This window comes from Schistocerca gregaria, chromosome 4, assembly GCF_023897955.1.
Source record: "Schistocerca gregaria isolate iqSchGreg1 chromosome 4, iqSchGreg1.2, whole genome shotgun sequence".
NCBI lineage: Eukaryota > Metazoa > Arthropoda > Insecta > Orthoptera > Acrididae > Schistocerca > Schistocerca gregaria.
In genome coordinates, this window is record NC_064923.1 from 574538326 (window position 1) to 574564900 (window position 26575).

Genomic DNA, 26575 nt, shown 5'->3' on the forward strand with positions numbered 1-26575 from the left:
AGCTCGACCTTTCTCTTTTAAATAATGGTGCCTTCACATATTTCAGTGTGGCGCATGGCACGTTCTCAGCCATTGGCCTTTTGATCTGCAGCCCTAGCCTATTACTGTGTGTCCAAAGGAATGTGCATGATGACTTGTGCAGTAGTGACCACTTTCCGATCTTTCTGTCACTGCCACAGTGTCAATCTTCTGGCCGCCCCTGCAGATCTGCTATGAGTAAGGCTGACTGGGACTTCTTCACCTCCATTGCCACTATTGAGCCTATTTCCAATGACGCCATTGATGCCGTGGTTCATTCAGTCACCACTGGCATTGTTACTGATGCAGAATCTTCCATTCCCTGTTCTTCTGGGTCCACTCGGCAGAGGACTGTGCCTTGATGGTTGTCCGAGATCGCTGAGGCGATTAAAGATCGCAGGCGGGCCCTCCAGCATCACAAGCGGCATCCCTCATTGGAACACCTCGTCGCCTTTAAACGGCTCTCTGCGCGAACCCACCAACTCATTCGCCAATGCAAACAGGAGTGCTGGGAAAGGTATGTCTCCACCATTGGCCTCCGTACCTCTCCATCACAGTTTTGGACCAAGATTAGGTGACTATGGCTATTGGAAACCCATCGGTGTACCTGCACTTTCACTGAATGGAGCAGTCTGTACTGACTCCGACATTGCAAACCACTTAGCGGAGCATTTTACTCAGAGTTCTGCTTCTGCGAATACCCGCAGGCCTTCCGCTCCCTGAGAGAGTGGTTGGAACGTCAGAGCTTTTCATTTCACACGCACCACCCTGACTCGTCCAATGCTCCATTCAGTGAGTGGGATTTCCAGAGTCCCCTAGCTGCTTGCCCTGATATGGCTCCCGGGCCAGATCGCATCCACTGTCAGTTGCTCAGACACCTCTCAGTGGACTGCCAGAGACGCCTCCTAGACCTTTTGAACCATATCGGGGTTGAGGGTGAGTTTCCGTCGCAATGGTGGGAAAGCATCGTAATACCTGTGTTGAAACCTGGCAAGAACCCACTGGAGGTGGACAGCTACTGCCTCATTAGCCTCACCAACATTCTTGGCAAGTTGCTCGAATGCATGGTGAGCTGGAGGTTGAGTTGGCTGCTTGAGTCTCAGGACTTCTTGCTCCGTCTCAGGGTGGGTTCTGTAAGGGCCGCTCTGCCACCAATAATCTGGTGAGCCTGGAGTCTGCCATCTGGACGGCCTTTGCCGACCATCAGTATCTGGTTTGCGTCTTTTTTGACATGCGGAAGGCCTATGATATGACATGGCAGCATCACATCCTCACCATGCTTCATAGGTGGGGTCTTCAGGGTCCGCTCCCGATTTTCATACAGAATTTTCTGTCGCTTCGTTCCTTCCGCATGCAAGTTTCGACCTCCCATAGTTCCTTTCGAGTTCAGGAGAGTGGGGTCCCGCAAGGATCCGTCTTGAGTGTCTGCCTCTTTTTAGTTGCAATTAATGGGCTCGCTGTGGCAGTTGGAATGTCTGTCTCATCTTCCTTGTATGCTGATGACATCTGCCTATACTATATCTCCACTGGCACTGCAGCTGCTGAACGGTAACTGCTGAATGCCATCCAAGGCACAGTCTTGGGCTGTAGCGCATGGCTTCCAGTTTTCGGCTGCCAAGACATGTGTTATGCATTGCTGCCAGCATCGCACTGTTCACCCTGGGCCACGGCTTTATCTTGACAGCGAACCTCTTTCAATGGTAGAGACGTATCGGTTTTTGGGTTTGGTTTTTGATACCTGGTTGACTTAGCTCCCTCATATTCAGCAGCTTAAACAAACGTACTGGCGACATCTTAATGCTCTTCATTGCTCGAGTCACAGCAGCTGGGGTGCCGATCGGTCTACCCTTTTACAGCTGTACCAGGCGTTAATCCAGTCCTGTCTAGATTATGAGAGCCTGGCTTAAGGTTCGGTAGCCCCTTCTGCATTGCCGTTGCTTGACCCCATCTTTCACAGCAGAATCCGACTGCACTGGAGCTTTCCGCACAAGCCCTGTCACTAGCATACTTGTGGAGGCTGGTCTCTCCATTGCGGATCTGGCACCGCTGATTACTGGCCGCTCACGCTGCCCATGTTTGTAGCTCGCCCGGGAATCCCAATTACCGTCTGCTGTTCCCTAACTTGGATGTCCATCTGCCAGAGCGGCGGCCCCGATCAGGGTGTACAATCTCAGTTCGTGTCTGGGCTCTCCTCTCTGGGCTTGAGTTTTTCTGTGTCCTTCCTGTTTTTCAGGCCCATATATGTCCACCCCCGTGGTGTGTGCCCCGCCCATACCTTCGGCTCGATGTGGCACAGGGCCCGAAGGTCTCCGTCCCTCCTGAGTCCCTGCGCCACCACTTTATTTCAATTCTTGCCACATTTTAAGGCTCTAACGTTGTCTATACTGACACTTCGGTGGTTGCTGGTTGTGTTGGTTATGCTCTTACTCTATGGGATCATTATGAACAATACTCATTGCCGGCTGGCTGCAGTGTTTTCACTGCTGAGCTGGTCGCCATCTCTTGCGCCCTAGAGTATATCCGCTCCTGCTCGGGTGAGTCCTTCGTTATCTGTAGTGACTCCCTGATCGGTTTATGAGCATAAACCAGTGTTTCCTTCTCTCTCATCTGGTGATAGCTATCCAGGAGTCCCTCCATACTCTTGCCCATTGCGGCCACTCTGTGACCTTTATGTGGACCCTGGGCCATGTCGGCATCCCAGGAAGCGAACGTGTTGACACGCTGGCCAAACAGGCTGTCAGTGCAGCAGCCTTGGAGATTGGCCTTTTGGAGAGTGACCTCAGGTCAGTTTTGCAGCAGAAGGTACTTCGCACCTGGGGTGAAGAACGGCGCACTCTGCCGTCACCCAGCAAACTTCGGGCCGTCAAGGAGACTACTGGTGTGTGGCGCTCCTTCTTATGAGCCTCCTGCAAGGACTCTGTTGTTCTCTGCCGGCTCTGCATTGGCCACACCTGGATGTCGCACGGTCATCTCTTGCGCCATGAGGACCCACTTCTCTGCCGCTGTGGATCAGTATTGACAGTGGTCCACATCCTGTTGGCCTGTCTGTTTTTAATTGCACTCAGGCAAACGTTTATGCTGCCTGATACTCTCCCTGCACTTTTATTGGATGATGATGCAATGGCAGACCTAGTTTTCAGTTTTATTCGTGCAGGGGGCTTTTATCACTCGATCTAAGAGTTAGTGTCCTTTTTTGTTTTGAGTCTGACCTTTGGCCTATGGGTTTAGATTGTGGTTTTTAGTGTGTTTCTTGGCAGTTGGCATTTCCTTTTTTGTTTCCGTGGTCGGCCAACCACTGTAAATCTCTATGTGCTTTTATTTCCTTGTTTTCTGGTCTTTGTCTGTGTCTGTCTTGTTCTGTGTTGTCCCTTGTTTTACGCCTTGTGAGTTTTTATGGTCGTGGAACAAGGGACCGATGACCTTTGTAGTCTGGTCCCTCCGAGCCCCACAAACCAACCAACCAAGAGTCTGTTACTTTATGATTGTTATTATCAGAACTGATAGCAAACCAACACAGACAACGATAATTCAGTATACATGCTGATGTTGCAAGCTGAAAGTGAAAAGATAGAGACAGCATATGAGGATATTGAAAGGGTAATACAGTACATAAAGGGAGATGGAGATCTAATAGTGATGGGGGACTGGAATGCGGTTGTAGAGGAAGGAGTAGAAGAAAAGGTTACAGGAAAATATGGGTTTAGGACAAGGAAAGAGAGAGAAGAAAGACTAATTGAGTTCTGTAATAAATTTCAGCTTGTGATAGTGAATACTCTGTTCATGACTCACAAGAGGAGTTATACTTGGAAACAGCTGGGTGATACGGGAAGATTTCAGTTAGATTACATCAGGTTCAGGCAGAGATTCCAAAATCAGACATTGGATTGTAAGACATACGCTGGAATAGGCAAAGAAGTGGGATATGGAAGTACTTAGGAATGATGAGATATGCTTGAACTTCTGGAAGGCTGTACATACAGCCATAAGGAATAGCTCAGTAGGCAGTACTGTTGAAGAGGAATTGACATCTATAAAAAGTCAATTACAGAAGTTGGAAAGAAAAGAAGTAGGTACAAAAAAGGTAAGTGCGAAGCAACCATGGGTAACAAAAAAATACTTCAGTTGATTTATGAAAGAAGGAAGTACAAAAATGTTCAGGGAAATTCAGGAGTACAGAAACAAACGTCACTGAGGAATGTAATAAATAGGAAGTGCAGGCAAGCTATGATGAAATGGCTGCAAGAAAAATGTGAAGTAATCCAAAAAGAAACGATTGTCGGAAGGACTGGCTCAGCATACAGGAAAGTCAAAATAACCTTCAATGAAATTGAAAGCAAGAATAATAACATAAAAAGCGCCATAGGAATTCCACTGTTCAATGCAGAGGAGAGAGTGGATGGTTTGAAAGAGTACATTGAAGGCCTGTGATGTAACAGAAGAAGAAACAGTAGCTGATTTAGAAGAGATAGGTGATCTAATATTAGAATTAGGATTTAAAAGAGCTTTGGAGGACTTAAGATCAAACAAGACAGGAGGGATAGATAACATACCATCAGTGTTTCTAAAATCTTGGGGGAAGTGGCAACAAAACGACTATTCACTTTGGTATGTAGAATGTATGAATCTGGCGACATGCCATCTGACTTCAGAAAAGTATCATCCACACTGTTCCGGAGACTGCAAGAGCCAACAAGTGCGGGAATTGTCGCACTATCAGCTTATCAGCTCATGCATCCAAGTTGCTGCCAAAAATAATATATAGGAGAATGGATAATGAAATTGTGGATGTGTTAGATGACAATCAGTTTGGCTTTTGGAAAGGTAGAGGCACGAGAGAGGCAATTCTGACACTGCGGTTGATAATGGAAGGAAGACTAAAGAAACATCAAGAGACATTCACAAGATTTGTTGACCTGGAAAAAGCGTTCAACAGTGTAAAATGCTGCATGGTGTTCAAAAGTCTGAGAGAAAAATAGAGGTAAGCTCTAAGGAGAGATGGCTGTGATGGCTGATGTACAATAGGTACAAGAGCCAAGAGGAAATGATAAAGAGTGAACATTGGGAAATGAAGTGCTCGGATTAAAAAGGGTGTGAGACAGGGATGTTATCTTTTGCCCCTACTGCTCCGTCTTTGCATCGAATAATCAGTGATGGAAATGAAAGAAAGGTGCAAGAGTGGAATTAAAATTAAAGGTGAAAGGGTATCAGTGATAAGATTAGCTGATGAGATTGCTATCTTGAGTGAAAGTGAAGAAGAATTATATGATCTGCTGAATGGGATGAAGAGTTTAATGAGTGGATTGAGAGTAATTTTGTAGACTTTCCAGCGTTATAACTGCTCATATTCTTTATGGGTTTGCAGCCGGATAATGTCATCGTCCAGACTCAATATTTCAGCGGACCAGCTGGCTGCCATCATCAGTTGAGTTAATGCTCATGCACTGCCTCGCCGTAAGCTGAATTCCAGCCACAACGACGGAAATCTTTATACACCATGGGCAGAGCACAGCGCGTGCGTGAGATGATGGGCAGCGCCTCCTGGCGGCAAGTAGACACGCTGCGCACTGGTGGGAGAAGACAGCAGAAACGAAAAATTGCAACAGCACTAATTGGAAGAATCCAGTGATCAAAAAGGAGACGGTTATTGCTTAATGTCAGACAAAAGCATAAAAAAACACTTTTAATGTCGTATTTTCTTAAAATTCTTGAAATTTTAGATGATACACTTCCCGCAAAGGGTAAATAAGCAACAGCTTCAGAAGTATCCTCTATTGGTTCGTGTGACAGACCAAACTAAAGAGCACAGCATATTTGTTGTTCTGTATATCCATTCTGTTTAAAAACAATCTTCAAATGATAAAGTTCATCTTTCAAATGTTCCCCGTCAGAAATTACATAAGCTCTTTTCACCAGAGTCCACAAAACTCCACTACGTTGGTGTGGTGGATGACAGCTGATCACATGATGATGCTACATTATCTGTTTTGGAAAAAGGTTTAAATTTTGCACCTACCCCTAAGAAGACTCCTATTACGGATTTTATTAATGCTGTAGAACAAGCTGTGGCCAGCCTTCCTGAGAACAGGGCAGAAGAGATCAGGCAAGAGGTTGCATATAAACTTCGTCGAGTTCCCATTCCACTGAATAATATTCCATCTTGTGAAAGGGCTGCTATTCGGTCTCTGAGAGAAAATCGGGATCTAATAATTCCTCCGGCTGATAAAGGTAATACCACGGTTATTCTCTCGTGAGGATTATGTCACCAAAATGGATCTTTGTTAGAGGAATCGGCCTATCGGAAAATCAAAAATGATCCCACGGATTGTATAAAACGGAAGACTCACCGACTTTTAAAGAAGAGCTGCTTACCTAGTGACGTCATCAATAAAATTCATTCTGGTGCGGCAGTTCCTCCGAGATTGTATAGTTTACCCAAGATTCCTCAAATTGCGGTCTGTGCTTGGTACTAGTAGATTTCTCTTGGTCAAGAACGTCCTTTTTGCCAGTTCTAGTCTGCTTTTGATGTCCTCGTTGCTCCATCCATCATTGGTTATTTTGCTGCCAAGGTAGAAGAATTTCTCAAATTCATCTACTTCAGGATCATCAATTCTGATGTTAAGTTTCTCACTGTTCTCATGTTTGCTACTTCTTGTTACTTTTGCCTGTCTTCAATTTACTCTCAATCCAGATATTCTTCACGAGTTTGCAGTTGGATCATGTCGTCGTCCAGACACAATATTTCGGCGGACCAGCTGGCCGCCATCTTCAGGTGAGTTAATGCTCGTGCACTGCCTCAGCGGAAACTGAATTCCAGCCACAACGACAGAAGCCTTTTTACACCACGGACAGAGCACCACATGTGTGTGAGATGATGGGCAGCACCTCCTGGCAGCAAGTAGACAAGCAGCCGGTGAGAGAAGACAGGAGAAATGATAAATTGCAACAGCACTACTTGGAAGAATCCACTGATCAAAAAGAAGACCGTTGTTGTTTAATGTCAGACAAAATCAGATTCCATATCTTACTTAGAGGAAAGCCTTTATCCCTGTCAATAATATTACTTGATAATCTAATTTCAATGGGTTCTTTAAGACCACATTCCCATTAGCGAGAAGCAGGAGCGATCAATTGTGTATTGTCATACATCATCCTGAGTCCTTCGTTATGGCAGTGTTCGGCTGGAACAACCTAGTGTGCCGATGGTGTTCCACACACCGGTCCTGAATAGTTTGACCAATATACTTCTTTCCACAGTGGCATGGAATTTCATAAATGCCGGGCTTTCTCAAGCTCAAATCATCTTTTAACTGAGCCAAGAAGGGCTCTAGTCTCTGCCACCAGCATGAAAACACTTTTAATATTGTGTTTCTTAATATTCTTGAAATTTTAGATGATATACTTCCCACAAAGGGTAAATAAGCAACAGCTTCAGAAGTATTCTCTATTGGCTCGTGTGACGGACCAAACTGAAGAGCACAGCATATTTGCTGTTCCGTATATACATTCTGTTTTAAAAACAATCTTCAAATGATCAACTTCTTCTTTCAAATGTTCCTCGTCAGAAATTGCATAAGCTCTTCTCACCAGAGTCCACAAAACTCCACTACGTTGATGTGGTGTATGAATTTCAAGAATTTTAAGAAAATATGATATTAAAAGTGTTTTTATGCCAGTGAGAGACTAGAGCCCTTCTTGGCTCAGTTAAAAGATGATTTGAGCTTGAGGAAGCCCGGGGTTTATGAAATTCCATGCCACTGTGGAAAGAAGTATATTGGTCAAACTATTCGAACTATTCAGGACCGGTGTGTGGAACATCATCGACACACTCAGTTGTTCAGCCTGAGAAGTTGGCAGTGGTGGAACAATGCCTTAACGAAGGACACAGGATGATGTGTGACAATACACAATTGATTGCTCCTGCTTCTCGCTATTGGGAATGTGTTCTTCAAGAATTCATTGAAACTAGATTGTCAAGTAATATTATTAACAGGGATAAAGGCTTTCCTCTAAGTAAGATATGGAATCTGATTTTGTCTGACATTAAACAACAACGGTCTTCTTTTTGATCAGTGGATTCTTCCAATTAGTGCTGTTGCGATTTATCTTTTTCTCCTGTCTTTTCTCACCGGCTGCTTGTCTACTTGCTGCCAGGAGTTGCTGCCCATCATCTCGCACACATGTGGTGCTCTGTCCGTGGTGTAAAAAGGCTTCTGTCGTTGTGGCTGGAATTCAGTTTCCGCTGAGGCAGTGCACGAGCATTAACTCACCTGAAGATGGCGGCCAGCTAGTCTAGTCCGCTGAAATATTGTGTCTGGACGACGACATGATCCAACTGCAAACTCGTGAAGAATATCTGGATTGAGAGTAAATTGAAGACAGGCAAAAGTAACAAGAAGTAGCAAACATGAGAACAGTGAGAAACTTAACATAAGAACTGATGATCCTGAAGTAGATGAATTTGAGAAATTCTTCTACCTTGGCAGCAAAATAACCAATGATGGATGGAGCAACGAGGACATCAAAAGCAGACTAGAACTGGCAAAAAGGACGTTCTTGACCAAGAGAAATCTACTAGTACCAAGCACAGACCGCAATTTGAGGAATCTTGGGTAAACCACACAATCTCGGAGGAACTGCCACGCCAGAATGAATTTTATTGATGACGTCACTAGGTAAGCAGCTCTTCTTTAAAAGTCGGTGAGTCTTCCGTTTTATACAATCCGTGGGATCATATTTGATTTTCCGATAACCGATTCCTCTAACAAAAGATCCATTTTGGCGACATAATCCTCACATGAGAGAATAACTGTGGCATTACCTTTATCAGCTGGAGGAATAATTAGATACCGATTTTCTCTCAGAGACCGAATAGCAGCCCTTTCACAAGATGGAATATTATTCAGTGGAATGGGAACTCGACGAAGTTTATATGCAACCTCTTGCCTGATCTCTTCTGCCCTGTTCTCAGGAAGGCTGGCCACAGCTTGTTCTACAGCATTAATAAAATCCGTAATAGGAGTCTTCTTAGGGGTAGGTGCAAAATTTAAACCTTTTTCCAAAACAGATAATGTAGCATCATCATGTGACGAGCTGTCATCCACCACACCAACGTAGTGGAGTTTTGTGGACTCTGGTGAAAAGAGCTTATGCAATTTCTGACGAGGAACATTTGAAAGATGTATGGTGGTTCACAGAATACAGATGTACTTGTAATGCATTGAAAAATATAGGGAATGGTCATGCCCAAGAGAGGATGTCAAATGGTAGATGAAGAGGATTTATTTATCCTTCCTCTGATAGGTGACATGCCTTTTTGTTACTCTTAGCATTTGATTAATCTGTTCCTGCTCTGTAATTATTCATCTTGTGTTCTCTATGGCACATTGTTCCTCCACTTCCTTCCTATTGTGCTGGTGCAGTGTTTATGGCACTGGTCTCACTTTTGGGAGAACAGTGATTCAAAACTTGTCAAGCCATCCAGATTTAGTTTTTCTGTGGTTACCTTCAGTTGATTTAAGAGGAATGCCAAGATGATTGCTTTGGAAAAATACTTGGGGAAATTTTTCATCGTCCTATTGAAGCTTGTGCACAGTATCTATCAAATTTGTGTTCAAAGTCGTTGAGCCCTAAATTACATGTATTGTCCTCCCTCCTTGCATTAGTGTGTGATCTTCTCTAGGAAACATTTTATTAAGTGGGATAGCAGGATTTTGCAAGGCGAGTAATACATTACTGGAATTTGACCCAGTGCCAAAGTGGGTGTCAAATTACCAAATGAATCCTTGATCATTTTTGAAACTATTTCCCGATGAGTTACTGCTTCTTCCATCTCTGGTAATGTCATGTTGAAGTGAAAAATGTTAGGTTACATTATGACTCGGAGCTCATGTTAACCTGTAGATTCCCCTATAACTGGCCAGGCAAGTCATTTGAAAAGTGGAACAAGGCAAGGTCTTCTCATTTGTCTCATTTGCAGTAAAACCATGTCTATGGCATTCAGACCAAACTTTCAGTTGAAGTCAACCTTTACGATTTAAAGGATTATTAGATTTTATAAGTTAAGCAATACAGCGCTTGCAGTGCCTGAAAAAGTTTTAAAATAATTTTTGTTAGAGGAATAGACATGCATAAAGTGTTGATTTTTCCTGTGATTTACAGTTTCTCTTTAGACTTTATGAATATCCAGAAAATTCGTTTTTAAGGCTAGAAACTTAATTTTCACAAAACTCATTCTCATTTCACCACAGCCAAGATCTATAATAAAAGAAAGAAAGAAGGCTCCTAGAGGAGGTTACCCACCAAATTTTTATCTTTCTAGATGCATCCTTAATTGCTGGAGATGGACAGCAACAGCTGGAGCTCACTTTACATAGTGTGGGAAACTGTAATACGGTAAATGAACAGCCTACCTGTGTCTCAAATAACTTTAGAGTTTTTGTTCATGATGGTATTTGAATTTCCAGGTTGTCGTGAATGGTTATGCATCATCTTTTCCTTCGGTCTCTCTTTGACTTCACGTTTACATTCACAAAGATCTCACTTGCATTACATCTGTGTTTGTCTCTGGGATGTGGCTTTCAGGAAGATACATGTGGCATGCTCGCATATGGCTGTTATTCTGATGCTGCCAACACCCGTGGACAAATGTCATTCCATTTTAATGTATTTTGTCAGTTCGGATTATGTGGATGTACATCTTAAGAAAATACCCATGCGTGGGAAGTAGGCACATTACTTTATTTTTATACCTCTTTTGTGTGTTTAATATTGTTTGTTTTTTGATGTTCTTGTACAGGAATTCTGATGGTGAAAGCTTGACTTTCAAAACATGTAAATTCCAGTGTTTTTTTTTACATGTAAATAGGTGTTTGAGCCAACATTTTAACACTGATTTTATTCGTGAAGACTGGATTCAGTTTACCTTCAGACCACTGTGATATAAGATTTTAGTCAATACAAAGAATTTATTATCCCTAATGAGTTAATAAATGTACTAAAATGAGTTCCATATTATTTCAGGAAGTACGGTCGTGGAAAGAAGCTGGCAGTATTTGTTGTAAACCAAGTAGCCTTGGCCCAGCAGCAGACAGATTATGTTTCTCGTCACACAGAAATGAATGTGGGCTGTTACATAGGTATAATGAATGTGGATTTTTGGGATAAAGCTAAGTGGAATGAAGAATTCCAGAAGAATCAGGTTTGTATGATTTTTTTTTCATCTGAGAATGAATTTTTGGTCTGCAGTGGAGTGTGAGCTGATTTGAAGTTTACTGGGACTGGGACTCAGACACTGGACCTTTGCCTTTTGTGGGCAAGGGCTTTACTGACTGGGCTATTCAAGCAAAACTCATGACCCACCCTCACAGCTTTACTTTCGTCATTACCTCATCTCGTAACTGCTAAACTGCTGCTGAATGAAAATTCAGTCTGGAAACAATCCCACAGGCTGTTGCTAAACCATATCTCTACAGTATCCATTCTTTGCAGAGTGGCTCATGGTGTCAGATATGCAGGAGAACTTTTGTGAAATTTGGAAGGTAGGAGATGAGTTTGTGGCAGAAATAAAGCTATGAGGGCTGGTCCTAAGTCATGCTTTGGTAGCTTTGTCAGTAGAGCACTTTCTTCAAAACGTGAGGGTCCCAGACTCTAGTCCTGGTTATGCACACTGTTCTAACATATGGAACCAGCAAACAAATAAAATGACAATTTGTGTTTGATTTTTATGAGTGTCTATACATTATCTGTTGTTAATCTACAGGTGGGTGGTTGGTTCCTACAGTTTTTGTATGAAAATTATATTTATGAAATAAAGGGTGATTATAATTGAAGTTCTAGTTTCAGAACACTATTAGAAAAAAGAACCACTGCTCTGAATAATATCAAATTTGAGTAGAATATTATTGAAAAAGGAGGGGGGGGGGGGGGAGGGGATATTGGAAATTGAAATATATTGAACAAAAATTTTACCACTAGATTGCAATGTAAGCGGCAGACTGTGTAAAATAAGTTGTAGGGTACACTACTGTTTCTTAGTTTGTGTCTGAGATGATCGGCTTGACTGTCTCAATGCAGGGTTGTGCAGTGCTGGTAAAACTTTTTTACAAGAATGGTGATCGTGTGCCAGTAGCTCTGTAGAAGTTCCGCATACTCAAGGGTATGAAAAAGGGCATTGGTCTGATGTCTGCCAAGAATCTGGAAAAAATGATTACGAAATTTGTAAAAGAGAGATTTTTTTGAAGTGCAATGTCGCAGGGGGATGAAAAAAATTGACCTTATATCAGTAGAAGGTGTGACCACAGCATTGCAGGAGGAGTCGAATGGTGGGGTGCAGACATGCAGTGCACAGGGATTTGCCTGTGCCTTGGACATGCCTGTGAGAGCAATGCAGAAAATACTAAAAACATCTTGCATTGCAATCCGTACATAGTTACCCATGTTCAGGAATTGCGTCGTGCTGACGTGCCAGTAATATAAATGTTTGCTATAGAATTTTTTCTCACATGGAAGTGGACTGTGAATGGTCATGGAATACTCTGTGGACATACGAAGCTGATTTTCACGTCCGAGGACATGCCAATACACAAAATTACAGAACATAGGCAATGGAAAATCTACTCACACATCAGTTGGTATCGGTACCACTTCATTCTACAAAGGTAACTCTGTAGTGCTGGTTGACAGCCCCATTTATTTTTAGGGCTGTATTTTTTCGAGGATGGCACTGCCGATTCTGTTACTTGTACTGTCATTGGTAAATGCTATGAGTCTTTACACACAATCATTTCAACCTTTCAGTGGCCTATATGTCTGGGTAGGATCATTTTTATGCAAGATGGTGTTCTTCTGCTCTTTGCACAGACAGTGAAGCAGCTGCTGAAGAGAAATTTTGGAAATGATAGAATTATCAACTGTCATTTCCCTGCAGCTTAGCTGTCCAAGTCACCTGATGTTAATTCATGTGACTTCTGGCTGTTGAGTTATCTGAAAGATGCTGTGTTCAGTGCTCAAATTACAAATATAGCTAAACTGAAGGCACTCATTCCACAACACATTCTGAAAGAGACTCTCGAAACACTCTGATCTGTTATGGAACATTCTATTTCTTGGTTTCAGCTTGTGGCAGAAGACAGTGAACAGCATACTGAACATGTCTTGCACCAGTTTCAAGACAATTAAAAATGGATGTCATTGTGGTTTTTTATGCTGGTTTTGCCCTCAGTACAATTAAAAAGCAATTATTGCCATATGATGTACGACGTTGTTGTGGTGGATGGGCTTACCTAACTAGCAGTGCCAGTTGTGTTAAGTGTTAAACTTGTACAGTCATGCACATTGTGCAGTGTATGTAAAAACGAAGATGCTGTAACTTACCAAACAAAAGCGTTGGTTTGTTGATAGAGACAGTAAAAAACACACACACAAATTTCAAGCTTTCGCAACCCAAGGTTGCTTCATCAGGAAAGAGGGAAGGAGAGGTAAAGATGAAAGGATGTGGGTTTTAAGGGAGAGGGTAAGGAGTCATTCAAATCCCAGGAGCAGCAAGACTTACCTTAGGGGGGAAAAAGGACAGGTATACACTCTCGATCGCGCGCACGCGCGTTTGCACACACACACACACACACACACACACACACACACACACACACACACACATATATACAGGCACAGGCAGACATATGTAAATGCAAAGAGGTTGGGGAGAGATGTCAGTTGAGGCGGAAGTACAGAGGTAAAGATGTTGTTGAATGACAGGTGAGGTACATATGTCTGCCTGTGTCTGAATATTGTGTGTGTGTGTGTGTGTGTGTGTGTGTGTGTGTGCACGCGTGAGTGTATACCTGTCCTTTTTTGCCCCTAAGGTAAGTTTTGCTGCTCCTGGGATTGAAATGACTTCTTACCCTCTCCCTTAAAACCCACATCCTTTCATCTTTCCCTCTCCTTCCCTCTTTCCTGATGAAGGATACTTGGGTTGGGAAAGCTTGAAATTTGTGTGTGTGTTTGTGTGTTTTTTATTGTCTCTATCAACAAACCAACGCTTTCGTTCGGTAAGTTACAGCATCTTTGTTTTTATATGTATTTTTCCCACGTGGAATGTTTCCCTCTATTATATTCATAACATTGTGCAGTATGTTTGATTTAAAGTGCAGCCCACATCTTAGGCATCCTATTGCATGCATGTGTCATTTGTAGCCAAACCCATTTACATTAGCACACTTACAGTGCTATCTAGTGGGAAAATATTTGTCAACCCGCCCCTCCCTCCCCCCCCCCCCCCCCTCTCCCCATGTAATGTTTCCACCTTTTTGATAATATTCTGTTCAAAATTGATTTCATTCTGAGCAATTGTTACTCTTTTACAATGTTTTGAAACTGGAACTTTAGTTAAAATCACCCTGTGTAGTAGAACTATGCTACTACTTAAAAAATTGAGCTGTAGATCCAGCCATAAGCAGAACTAAGTGGTTGTGTGATTATTTACAATAACATTCCAACCAAAAGCAGTTTGTGTTGTCACCTTGAAGTACAAGCATCGAAAATGATCATGGAAAAGTCTTCGCACATGTTTGTGTTGACATGCTCTTAATGTCATTTAAAGTTATTGTTGATGAGAAGGAGAAATAAGTGACAGTGCTGGTGTAATTTAAAATGTGAAATTATAGTAGGAGGGGCATGATGATAAGCGAAGGGGAATTAAAAGTATGAATTACAATGAGGAAGCTGAGGAAAATTGTTCAGTCCATGGAATATGGTGTTGAAAGATCCCAGAATAAACAGTTAATTCATTATTTGTGTAACTGAGATCACACAATTTCAAAACTTTCCATTAAAATAATAATAATAATAATATAAATGAAGAACAAAAAGGCTGCTGCAAAGGAGCACGAGGATGTAAAGAGCAACTGATAATAGATGCAGAGGTGACATATCAAGCTAAAACTAAACAAAGGTCGCTACACTACGCATACATTGTTTACCAAATAGCTTTTGATAGTGTACCCCACACATGGTTACTACAAATATTGGAAATATACAAAGTAGATCCTAAATTGACACTATCCAACATGCAAAATAATACAAATTATGGACATAATATTACTGGAACATACCAACACAAAATCACACATTTGCTATGCATGCATGATCTAAAACTACTGGCAGCAACAAATCAACAACTCAACCCATTACTAAAGATAACAGAAGTATTCAGCAATGGTATAAATATGGCTTTTGGAACAGACAAATGTAAGAACAATAGCATAGTCAAGGGAAAACACACTAAACAAGAAGATTACATATTGGATAACCATAGCGACTGCATAGAAGCAATGGAAAAACAGATGCCTATAAATATCTAGGATACAGACAAAAAGTAGGAAAAGATAATACAAATATTAAAGAAGAACTAAAGAAAAATATAGACAAAGACTAACAAAAATACTGAAAACAGAATTGACAGCAAGAAACAAGACAAAAGCTATAAATACTTATGCTATACCAATATTGACCTATTCATTTGGAGTGGTGGAGTAACACAGAACTAGAAGCACTCTATAGACTTACACGATCACAATGCCACAAATGTAGAATACTTCACATACATTCAGCAACGGAAAGATTCACATTAAGCAGAAAGGAAGGAGGAAGAGGATTTATCGACATAAAAAACCTACATTATGGACAGGTAGACAATTTAAGAAAATTCATTATAGAAGGAGCAGAAACTAGAAAAATACACAAAGCAATCACTCGTGTAAATGCATTGGCTACACCATTTCAATTTCATAACCACTTCTACAACCCTTTAGATCACATAACATCAACAGATACAAAGAAAGTAAATTGGAAAAAGAAAACACTAAATGGCAAGCACCCGTATCATCTAACACAGCCACATATCGATCAAGACGCATCCAACACATGGCTAAGAAAAGGCAATATATACAGTGAGATGGAAGGATTCATGATTGCAATACAGGATCAAACAATAAACACCAGATATTACAGCAAGCATGTTATTAAAGATCCCAATACCACAACAGATAAATGCAGACTTTGCAAACAACAAATAGAAACAGTAGATCACATCACAAGCGGATGTACAATACTAGCAAATACAGAATACATCAGAAGACATGACAATGTAGCAAAAATAATACATCAACAACTTGCCGTACAACATAAACTAATAAAACAACACATTCCCACATACAAGTATGCACACAAAATGTACTGGAGAATGATGAATACAAATTATACTGGAACAGAACCATTGTAACATATAAAACAACACCACATAACAAATCTGACATCGTGCTCACCAATAAAAAGAAGAAATTAACACAACTAATTGAAATATCCATACCCAATACAACAAATATACAGAAGAAAACAGGAGAAAAAAATGAAAAATACATCCAACTGGCTGAGGAAGTCAAGGACATGTGGCATCAGGATAAAGTTGACATTATACCAATTATACTATCAACTACAGGAGTCATACCACACAATATCCACCAGTACATCAACACAATACAGCTACATCCAAATGTATATATACAACTACAGAAATCTGTAATTATTGATACAATTTCCTAAATGCAATGTAACATATACCGTAAAGTTAAAAGGAAGTCACACTTGATCAAGGTCCGTGTCACTTTCCATTTTTAACCAGACATAACATCTGAGAAAGAAATAATAATAATAAAAACATTGCATCAGAATGATACCAACCAGTGGTTTTTACTGGATGAAACTTAGGTTTATTCACAGTATACTATGAATTTATGTTGTCAGACTGCACGATGGGTACTGTTAAACAAAAATGTCTAGTCAGTGTTTGATTGTGCATTAGCATCCTGCAGTATGTGATGTGTGTTGTGATAGTGCCACGACATTTAACAGTGCCGCCACGACAGTGCGCACAAACGGCGATAGAGGCGCTCCGCAAATCGGATGAGCGCGGGAGCGCCACCTAGCTACGAACGGCACCGGCCGCATGTCACGGCACAGCAGTCGAATACGAGAGACTGAGTTGTAATCATGTGGTCAGCTATTGTTTCTAAGAGAGTGTGTGAATATCCACGCAATTATTGTGATTAAAGGTTATAACACTTCTTGGCGACGAGGTCGGGATATTTTCACCGCGTTGTGGATTTGCGTGTTTGTGACGGGGCAGACATGGAACAGCTTATGCAAGCGCTCATTGAACAACAAACACAGCTGACGGCAGCGATTCAGGCGTTGTCGACGTCGCTTACTCATCGTCTGTCTTCCTCTTCTCCGCCTCCATTCCCTCCTTACGACGAGGCCGCTGAAGACTGGGAGAATTATGAGAAGCGTTTGCGGCAACACTTCTTGGCTTTCGGCGTTGTCGACGCTCCTATGTGTAAGTCGTTATTTCTATCTTGGATTTCCCCTCGAGTCTATCAGCTGCTATCTCAGTTAGCCCCTCTGCGGGAACCAGCCTCCCTGTCCTTCCAAGAAATGTGTGATTTATTGTCTGCCTATTATCGAAAAAACACCCACGTCGTTGCCGCCCGCGTGGCGTTCTACCAGTGTCGTAAACAGCCCCATCAATCTTACCGGGCTTGGGCGGCGGAACTACACGGCCTGAGTAGGAAATGTCAGTTTGTCACGGACACTCATCACGAGTCTTATGCTGATTCAATGGTTAGGGATGCTATTCTACGGCTTGCTCCTGATAAAGAAGTTCGGCAACGTGCCCTACAACTGCCAAACCCGTCGTTGTCGGAAGTTCTAAGCATCGCTCAATCCTTTGAAGTGTCTCACGCTGCTGGCGCGCAAATAGACGCGTGGTGTGATGTAGGCGCTGTACAGTCAACTCTCGACAAGGACAATTTTCCTGTTGCACAGGAGAACGAAGATGTGGCGGCGGTTCACTCGCGTAAACAACGTCGCATTGGGCCGCAACGCTCGCAGCGAAACCAGCAACCACAGAAGCCGGTTCGTTCCGCGCTTCCTTCTTGCCCCCGTTGTTTCGTACAGCACGACAGGGCAGCGTGTCCAAAACGTTGGGCCACGTGTAATTCATGTAGGAAAAAAGGCCACATTGCTTCTGTGTGTCAGTCCCATAAAGTTCCGGTCGACGAGGACGAGGCATTGGACATCGATGTTCACTGTGTGCTTTCTCAAACAAATAAGTTGTTTGTTACTGTTCGTGTTCTGAATAAAGACATCCGCATGCAAGTGGACACTGGCTCTGCAGTAACTCTCATTAATTCTCGCACGTATTTGGCGTTGGGCTCCCCTCCTTTGTCTCCAGTTACGCGCAATCTGAGGACTTACAATCAGCAGAAAATTCCTATCATGGGCCAGTTTGATGCTTCCACTGCCTACAAGTCTGTTGTTCGGCCCCTCACGTTTTATGTGGTGGATCATGCGGGCACTGAAAACCTGTTCGGTTATGATGCTTTCCAGTTGTTCGGGTTCTCCATTGATGATGATGTGCACCTCATATCTGAGGACATTCCGTATCAACAGCTGGATGGATTGTGTTGTGAATTTTCGTCCGTGTTCTCTGCTGGTCTGGGTTGTGCCAAGGATTTTGCAGCCCACATTACTCTTAAACCTACGGCTCGCCCTAAGTTTTTCCGGGCACGCCCTATTCCGGTGGCGTTGCGTGCACCTGTCAAGGCTGAGCTAGACAGGTTAACAGCTTCAGGGATTCTCCTTCCGGTTACCTCCAGCGAATGGGCATCGCCGATCGTGGTGGTTTCTAAACCAAACGGGAGTCTGCGATTGTGTGGTGACTTTAAAGCCACTGTCAACCCTCAGAGCCTCATTGACACTTATCCTCTTCCTCGTCCTGAGGAGTTGTTTACCAAGCTCGCTGGGGGCCAGTTCTTTTCCAAACTTGACTTATCGGAGGCGTACCATCAGTTGCCGTTGGACGCTCCTTCCAAGGAATTTCTCGTTATCAACACTCCTTGTGGGTTGTATCAGTACCAGCGATTACCATTGGGCGTCGCTAGCGCACTGGCCATTTTTCAGCGGTTTTTGGAACAGCTCACGGCTTCCGTTCCCGGCTGCATAAACTATCTGGATGACATTGTTGTCACGGGAGCCTCCACTGCGGAGCACCTTCGTAATTTACGTTCACTGTTTCGGGTTCTGCATTCGGCAGGGTTGAGGTGCAATCTGGACAAGTCACAGTTCTTCCAACCCTCCATTGAGTATCTTGGTTTCCACTTGTCCCGTGAGGGCATACGCCCTCTCCGTAAGCACGTTGCAGCCATTAACGCTCTACCCCGGCCGTCTACGGTCAAAGAACTTCAAGCGTTTCTCGGCAAGATTGCTTATTATCACAAATTCATTCCATCCGCAGCACCGGTAGCTTATCCTCTGCATCAGCTGTTACGCAAAAACGTCCCCTTCTGTTGGTCCGACGGGTGTGAGCAGGCTTTTGTCCGCCTGAAGGCTCATTTGCAGTCGGCACCTTGTCTTGCCACATTCCGTCCAGGTCAGCACTTGGTTCTGGCGACTGACGCGTCACAGTATGGCCTAGGAGCTGTTCTCGCCCATCGGTATGAGGATGGGTCGGAACGACCCATTGCCTATGCTTCCAAGACCCTCAACGAGGCGCAACGGCGTTACTCTCAAATCGAAAAGGAGGTGCTCGCTATCATTTATGCTCTAAAAAAGTTCAGCGTTTTTTTGTATGGTTCTAAGTTTCACCTCATCACCGACCACAAACCGCTGGTCTCTCTGTTCAGCCCCTCGGCGTCACTTCCGGATAAGGCAGCTTACCGCCTGCAACGTTGGGCCTTATACTTGTCTCGTTTTCATTATGAGATTCACTATCGCCCCACGGCCCAGCACGCCAACGCTGATGCATTGTCGCGATTGCCGATGGGCCCCGACCCTGTTTTCGATCGTGATGAACTCCTCTGTTTCCACATTGATGAGGAAGAACGTCGTGCGGTCGAGGGCTTTCCACTTACAGGTTCGCAGGTCGCGTCAGCTACTGCGCGGGATCCGGTCCTGCGTCGGGTGATCGGTTTTGTTCAACGAGGTTGGCCGGACAGGACCAGGGGCCGGGCATCGGATCCCCTTCGCAAATACCATGCCTTGCGCCTTCGTCTGTCTGTTCGTGATGGTGTTGTTCTTCTGGCCACGGATGGCGCATCTCCACGGGTCGTGGTGCCAGCCTCTCTTCGCAAAGATGTTCTCCAACTGTTGCACGGAGGCCATTGGGGTATTTCTCGGACTAAGTCCCTGGCCCGCAGGCACGTTTATTGGCCCGGCATTGATTCGGACATCGCCCATATGGTTGCTGCATGTGGCCAGTGTGCTCAACAACTGGCAGCACCTCGTACAATGCCCTCTCCGTGGCCTGATCCGGCTCAGCCATGGGAACGTGTGCACGCCGACTTTGCTGGCCCCTTCCTCGGTACTTATTGGCTACTGTTGATTGACGCCTTCTCGAAGTTTCCTTTTGTTGTTAGATGTCCGTCGCCCACCACTGCCTCGACGACGCTGGCTTTGTCCAAAATCTTTGCGCTAAAAGGTCTTCCATCCATGATCGTCACGGACAATGGCCCTCAGTTCTCTTCGCAGGCCTTCCGTGATTTTTGTACTGGACAAGGGATTCATCATGTTACCGCACCTCCCTTCCATCCGCAATTGAATGGGGAGGTCGAGCGCCTTGTCCGCACTTTCAAATGCCAGATGAAAAAATTCCTTAGTGATTTTTCCACAGATGACGCCCTGCTGCAATTTCTGAGTTCTTATCGCTTCACGCCTCTGGATGATCGCAGCCCTGCTGAACTCTTGCATGGCCGCCAAACGCGCACTCTACTGCACCTGCTTCACCGTGTCAGGCCTTGTACTGTGTCCCCTAGTGCGGGAAAATACTCGGTGGGCGCCGACGTGTGGGCACGAGGGTATGGATCTCGTCCTAAATGGATTCCAGGGGTGGTCAAGGCTCTTCGCGGCCGCCGGCTTTGTGAAATCCGTACTGGCGACGGCACGGTTGTTCGCCATTACGACCAGATGCGCCCACGAGTGATGGCCACGCCTGTGCCACCGCCCCATCCTTCGCCTCTACCAGCCCGAGACGCCAGTTCTGTCGCTGCTGCAGATCTACCGTCCGTGTTGATGCAGCCGCCGTCGCTGCCGCTTCCAAGTACTCCAGACCCGGCCCCAGTCGCGACGCCGCCTTCTCCGGGACCCATCTCGCTGGAGCACACTCCCAGGTCAATGACACCTATGGATGCTACTCCGGAGTTTTCACCCATCATCTCATCCAGGAGGCACGTTCCATGTACGAGTTTCCGTCCTGGACATTTTCGACCATACTCTCGTGTCTCTGCGCGGGATCTCCTCGGGACCTCACAAGAGGCCGTGGATGTCTCTGCGCTGTCCATGTCTCCAAGGAAGTGAGTGTTTATTTTTTTTTCAAGGGGGGAAAAGTGTTGTGATAGTGCCACGACATTTAACAGTGCCGCCACGACAGTACGCACAAACGGCGATAGAGGCGCTCCGCAAATCGGATGAGCGCGGTTGCGCCACCTAGCTACGAACGGCACCGGCCGCATGTCACGGCACAGCAGTCGAATACGAGAGACTGAGTTGTAATCATGTGGTCAGCTATTGCTTTTAAGAGAGTGTGTGAAAATCCACGAAATTATTGTGTTTAAAGGTTATAACAATGTGCTCTGCTTGTGAGAATATTGGAGAATAGTAACTGGTGTTCATGGTTACATGAGACATTGAGGAAAGCTTGAATTTAAATCAGAACACCAGTATATGGCCCCACTGTTGGGAACATACAAATGTTTGTTCCTCCCCCCCCCCCCCCTTCCTCCCCCCTGCCCCATGTAGCATACAATGAGAAGCTCTTTCACTACTTTTGGTTCACAAATCATGTTGGCACTGTGATGTAGATTGTGTGGTTGGTGTTTGTGGCCCTGAACTTAAAGCTTGTTAGCTTCCAAACCAATGCCTCACTATATTAGTAAGCTTAACACATTTCAAGCTTTTCCTTTCAAATTTTTATAGTTATGATGCAAAACAATTTTACATTAAAAGTCTAACAATAAAAGCAAAGCATTGAGAACTTTATTTCAGATTAAGGTGACTGGCTGGATACTAGTATAAAAACAAGGAAAAGAGTTAGCTATTGTGAAATATTATAAAAGACTCCATATGCATATCTGCACATGCTTTATCTATGTTGAGGGCAACACCATTAAAAGTATGAGGGAGGAGGAAAAAGTGAATAAACATTCACGAACAATTCACGGGTATTAATTACCATTTTGCTTTTAACTGTATGGACATTTATACTGGAGGGAATGGAAGAAGACATGAGAGAATGAGCATCGAAGAACACCAACCCTACAAATGCTATGTTATTGTTATTTTAATGCACAAGTTATCAGCACGTAACTCTCATTCTGTTGAGGCCAACACCATTAAAAGTATGAGGGAGGAGGAAAAAGTGAGTAAACATTCACGAACAATTCACGGGTATTAATTACCATTTTGCTTTTAACTGTATGGACATTTATACTGGAGGGAATGGAAGAAGACATGAGAGAATGAGCATCGAAGCACACCAACCCTACAAATGCTATGTTATTGTTATTTTGATGTACAAGTTATCAGCACGTAACTCTCATTCTGTTGAGGCCAACACCATTAAAAGTATGAGGGAGGAGGAAAAAGTGAATAAACATTCACGAACAATTCACGGGTATTAATTACCATTTTGCTTTTAACTGTATGGACATTTATACTGGAGGGAATGGAAGAAGACATGAGAGAATGAGCATCGAAGCACACCAACCCTACAAATGCTATGTTATTGTTATTTTGATGTACAAGTTATCAGCACGTAACTCTCATTCTGTAGAACACTTGGCATGAGAGAGAGTATTATTTGGTATGACGTGTGTGCTGTTGGTGAGACAAGTGAAGCAGCATAGACATAGAAAAATTTAAAGTTTATGAATTTTTGTGCAAGCATGATGGATGCGCACTTCTTATTGAATTGCATCTACAGCCTTCCTTAATCATGTAGAGACGTTTTGTTGGATCATCACAAGAACTGAGGAGTTAATTTCAAAAGTAATACTGCTTAGTGATGAGCAGTTGTTGCCTGAAGCAAAGCAGTGTTTACATTTACATTTTTTAACAACTGGAGATAGTTATGTAGGTATTTCTTCTGTGTTTCAATAGCTGCTAAAATTAAGATGTTCCCTTATGTCTGCAGTGTCATATGCGAAGCACTCTAGTATTTTATTAAAGTCCTTCTAAGGAAGAGAATGTCTATAAAGTATGATTAATGTACGGTAATAATAGGCATATGTCATGCAAGCCACTTGATAAAATCTTGCTACACACTCATAGTTTGTTGTACAGCAGATAGCATAATCAAGAAAACAGCATTTTCTTATCTATTTGGCTATTACATTAAAAGCTTCTATAACAACATGAATACATCTATAAGCCACAAGAATTATCAAGCTTTCATATGTATTTTTTAAATTTTATATTACAAAATTGGATCAGCAGACTGAACGTGCATGCTTTGAACTATTTTCACACTGAGGTGAGTGCCGAAGTGGAGATCATGTGAACTTAAGTTTCATGGTTCACTGAAATATCAGTAACAAGTGATGTCTGAGAAAACAAATGCAAACATGATCCAAACAGCCAAATGCTGTTCACTTGTACTCACCTACCACTTACAGCAGTGTTTGTTTGACTCGTGCAGAACAGAGTGGTACAACGAAAGGTTTATTTTATCATTGTTTAATTAAACAGTTATTTAGCTCAAATAACATTAGTTTATTTTATCATTGTCTAATTAAACCATAGTGTTAATTTATTTTAATCTTGTGTAATTAAACTACAATTAAACTGTAATTTTCTCATACGTATTTACATTGGTAACAAAGACAGCTATTCTTTGCTTGTGTACAAAGTGTGCAGTGCCCTCCACTTGTGTTATGAAAAATGGCATGTCTGCTCGAGATTTAAAGGATGACCTACAGTTTAACATGGACTCTGAACCACACTGCAACTTGGCACTTTTTACATTAATAAATTAATGGCAGGGACAAAAGGAAGGACAATTGACAAGAAGTAGTCCTGTCACAGAATGAGGATTGAACACTGGATCACCATATATGTAGTTTGACACTAAACTTCTAATCACGAAGTCATAGAACTTCAGAGAAGTATTTTGTCTATTTGTAGGGTGTGTATAACAATCATCCTTGGGAAGTTGAGGAAACACTTATCACAGTCCAACCCAATGAGGACTAGTCAGTATAGCAGTGGGTGGTGCTCAGTTAGGTTAAAAGTATAGCTCTTAAAATTTATTATGTACTTACTAGCCAATCAGTCTACTTCAACTATATTTCTATGTTTTTCAGGTGCTTGTTATGACGGCACAGATCTTATGCAACATTATAGTTCATAACATTTTAGATGTTAACAGAATATGTGTTGTTGTCTTTGATGAATGCCATGCTGCCACAGGCAACCACCCTATGAAGCAGGTATGTTGAAATAAATACCTTTCAAAGATGATTAAGTTTACAATGATGTGACAATACTGATATTGATAATGTAGCCTTGCAGTGAAAATTTCTGTGAATAAACATTAATATATAGGCCTTCGTGGCAAACGAATCTGCTCCAGTCCTGAATCCCTGAACCATTACACCAACAACCTGAAAACAGCTTTCGCATCCCGCAACTACCCTCCCGACCTGGTACAGAAGCAAATAACCAGAGCCACTTCCTCATCCCCTCAAACCCAGAACCTCTCACAGAAGAACCCTAAAAGTGCCCCACTTGTGACAGGATACTTCCCAGGACTGGATCAGACCTTGAATGTGGCTCTCCAGCAGGGATACGACTTCCTTAAATCCTGCCCCGAAATGAGATCCATCCTTCATGAAATCCTCCCCACTCCACCAAGAGTGTCTTTCCGCCGTCCACCTAACCTTCGTAACCTCTTGGTTCATCCCTATGAAATCCCCAAACCATCTTCCCTACCCTCTGGCTCCTACCCTTGTAACCGCCCCCAGTGTAAAACCTGTCCTATGCACCCTCCCACCACCACCACCTCCAGTCCTGTAACCCGGAAGGTGTACACGATCAAAGGGAGAGCCACGTGTGAAAGCACCCACTTGATTTACCAACTGACCTGCCTACACTGTGACGCTTTCTATGTGGGAATGACCAGCAACAAACTGTCCATTCGCATGAATGGACACAGGCAGACAATGTTTGTTGGTAATGAGGATCACCCTGTGGCTAAACATGCCTTGGTGCACGGCCAGCACATCTTGGCACAGTGTTACACCATCCGGGTTATCTGGATACTTCCCACCAACACCAACCTATCCGAACTCCGGAGATGGGAACTCGGCCTTCAGTATATCCTCTCTTCTCGATATCCGCCAGGCCTCAACCTCCGCTAATTTCAAGTTGCCGCCACTCATACCTCACCTGTCTTTCAATAACTTCTTTGCCTCTGTACTTCCGCCTCGACTGACATCTCTGCCCGAACTCTTTGCCTTTACAAATGTCTGCTTGTGTCTGTGTATGTGCAGATGGATATGTGTGTGTGTGTGCGCGAGTGTACACCTGTCCTTTTTTCCCCCTTAGGGAAGTCTTTCTGCTCCCGGGATTGGAATGACTCCTTACCCTCTCCCTTAAAACCCACATCCTTTCGTCTTTCCCTCTCCTTCCCTCTTTCCTGAAGAAGCAACTGTCGGTTGCAAAAGCTAGAAATTCTGTGTGTGTGTGTGTGTGTGTGTGTGTGTGTGTGTGTGTGTGTGTGTTTGTGTGTTTTATTTATTGTGCCTATCTACCGGCGCTTTCCCGCTTGGTAAGTCTTGGAATCTTTGTTCTTAATATATTAATATATAGTGCAACACTTAACAGTACACTGGAAAGTACTGCCTGGAATACAAACCATTGTGTAGTTGAATTTTTGAGCAGTTGACACATGAATAAACAAGAGTGAAATTATTGATAAGCTCTCAATTTTATGATGATTCATTACCTTTACTCCTTTCATTGTTTGAATGTCTACATTGGAATGTAGACAAAAATCTACTTCATGAAGCTCTTGCATTCTTATGTAGGGTCAAATAAATGTCATTATTCCCATTAAAAAAAAAGAATTAAAGTTATCTATGAAGGAAATGTGTCGGAAAACTGGAAGTTCACATGCATTCCTGAGTAAGTTACAAATTTACCTTATCTAGTGCTCTTTACGACAATTTGTGAAGAGACTCATAAAGCCGCTTAAGAAGTAGCACCTACTGCACACCTGGTAAAGCAGAGTTCAGAACTACTGATAGGCAGATGTTAATTGCAACAAATTGTTAATTAGAAGGGTAATGCTTGAAGCAATGCATATAAGCTTCTGCAATGATCACAACATATTTTTTTCAGAGGAACTTCCCAAAAATCGAAGAAATATTATGGGTATGCTTAGTCAGCAGAATTAGTTTTATACAGACTGTGTCAGAAAAAATGGAAATGAAAACCTAGGGATTCTTCCAAA

At 43.1% G+C, this 26575-nt stretch overlaps 1 protein-coding gene across 2 annotated transcripts in view; it reads left to right on the forward strand.

Annotated features, from left to right (window-relative positions):
• The window catches only part of LOC126365926 (endoribonuclease Dicer-like), a 401671-nt gene that overhangs the window by 43595 nt on the left and 331501 nt on the right, over positions 1-26575 (forward strand). For both annotated transcript variants that reach the window (XM_050008684.1, XM_050008683.1), the window contains exons 3-4: positions 11038-11215; positions 24426-24551. In XM_050008684.1, coding sequence (XP_049864641.1) covers positions 11038-11215; positions 24426-24551 — 304 coding nt within the window. The remainder of the gene's footprint in view (positions 1-11037; positions 11216-24425; positions 24552-26575) is intronic.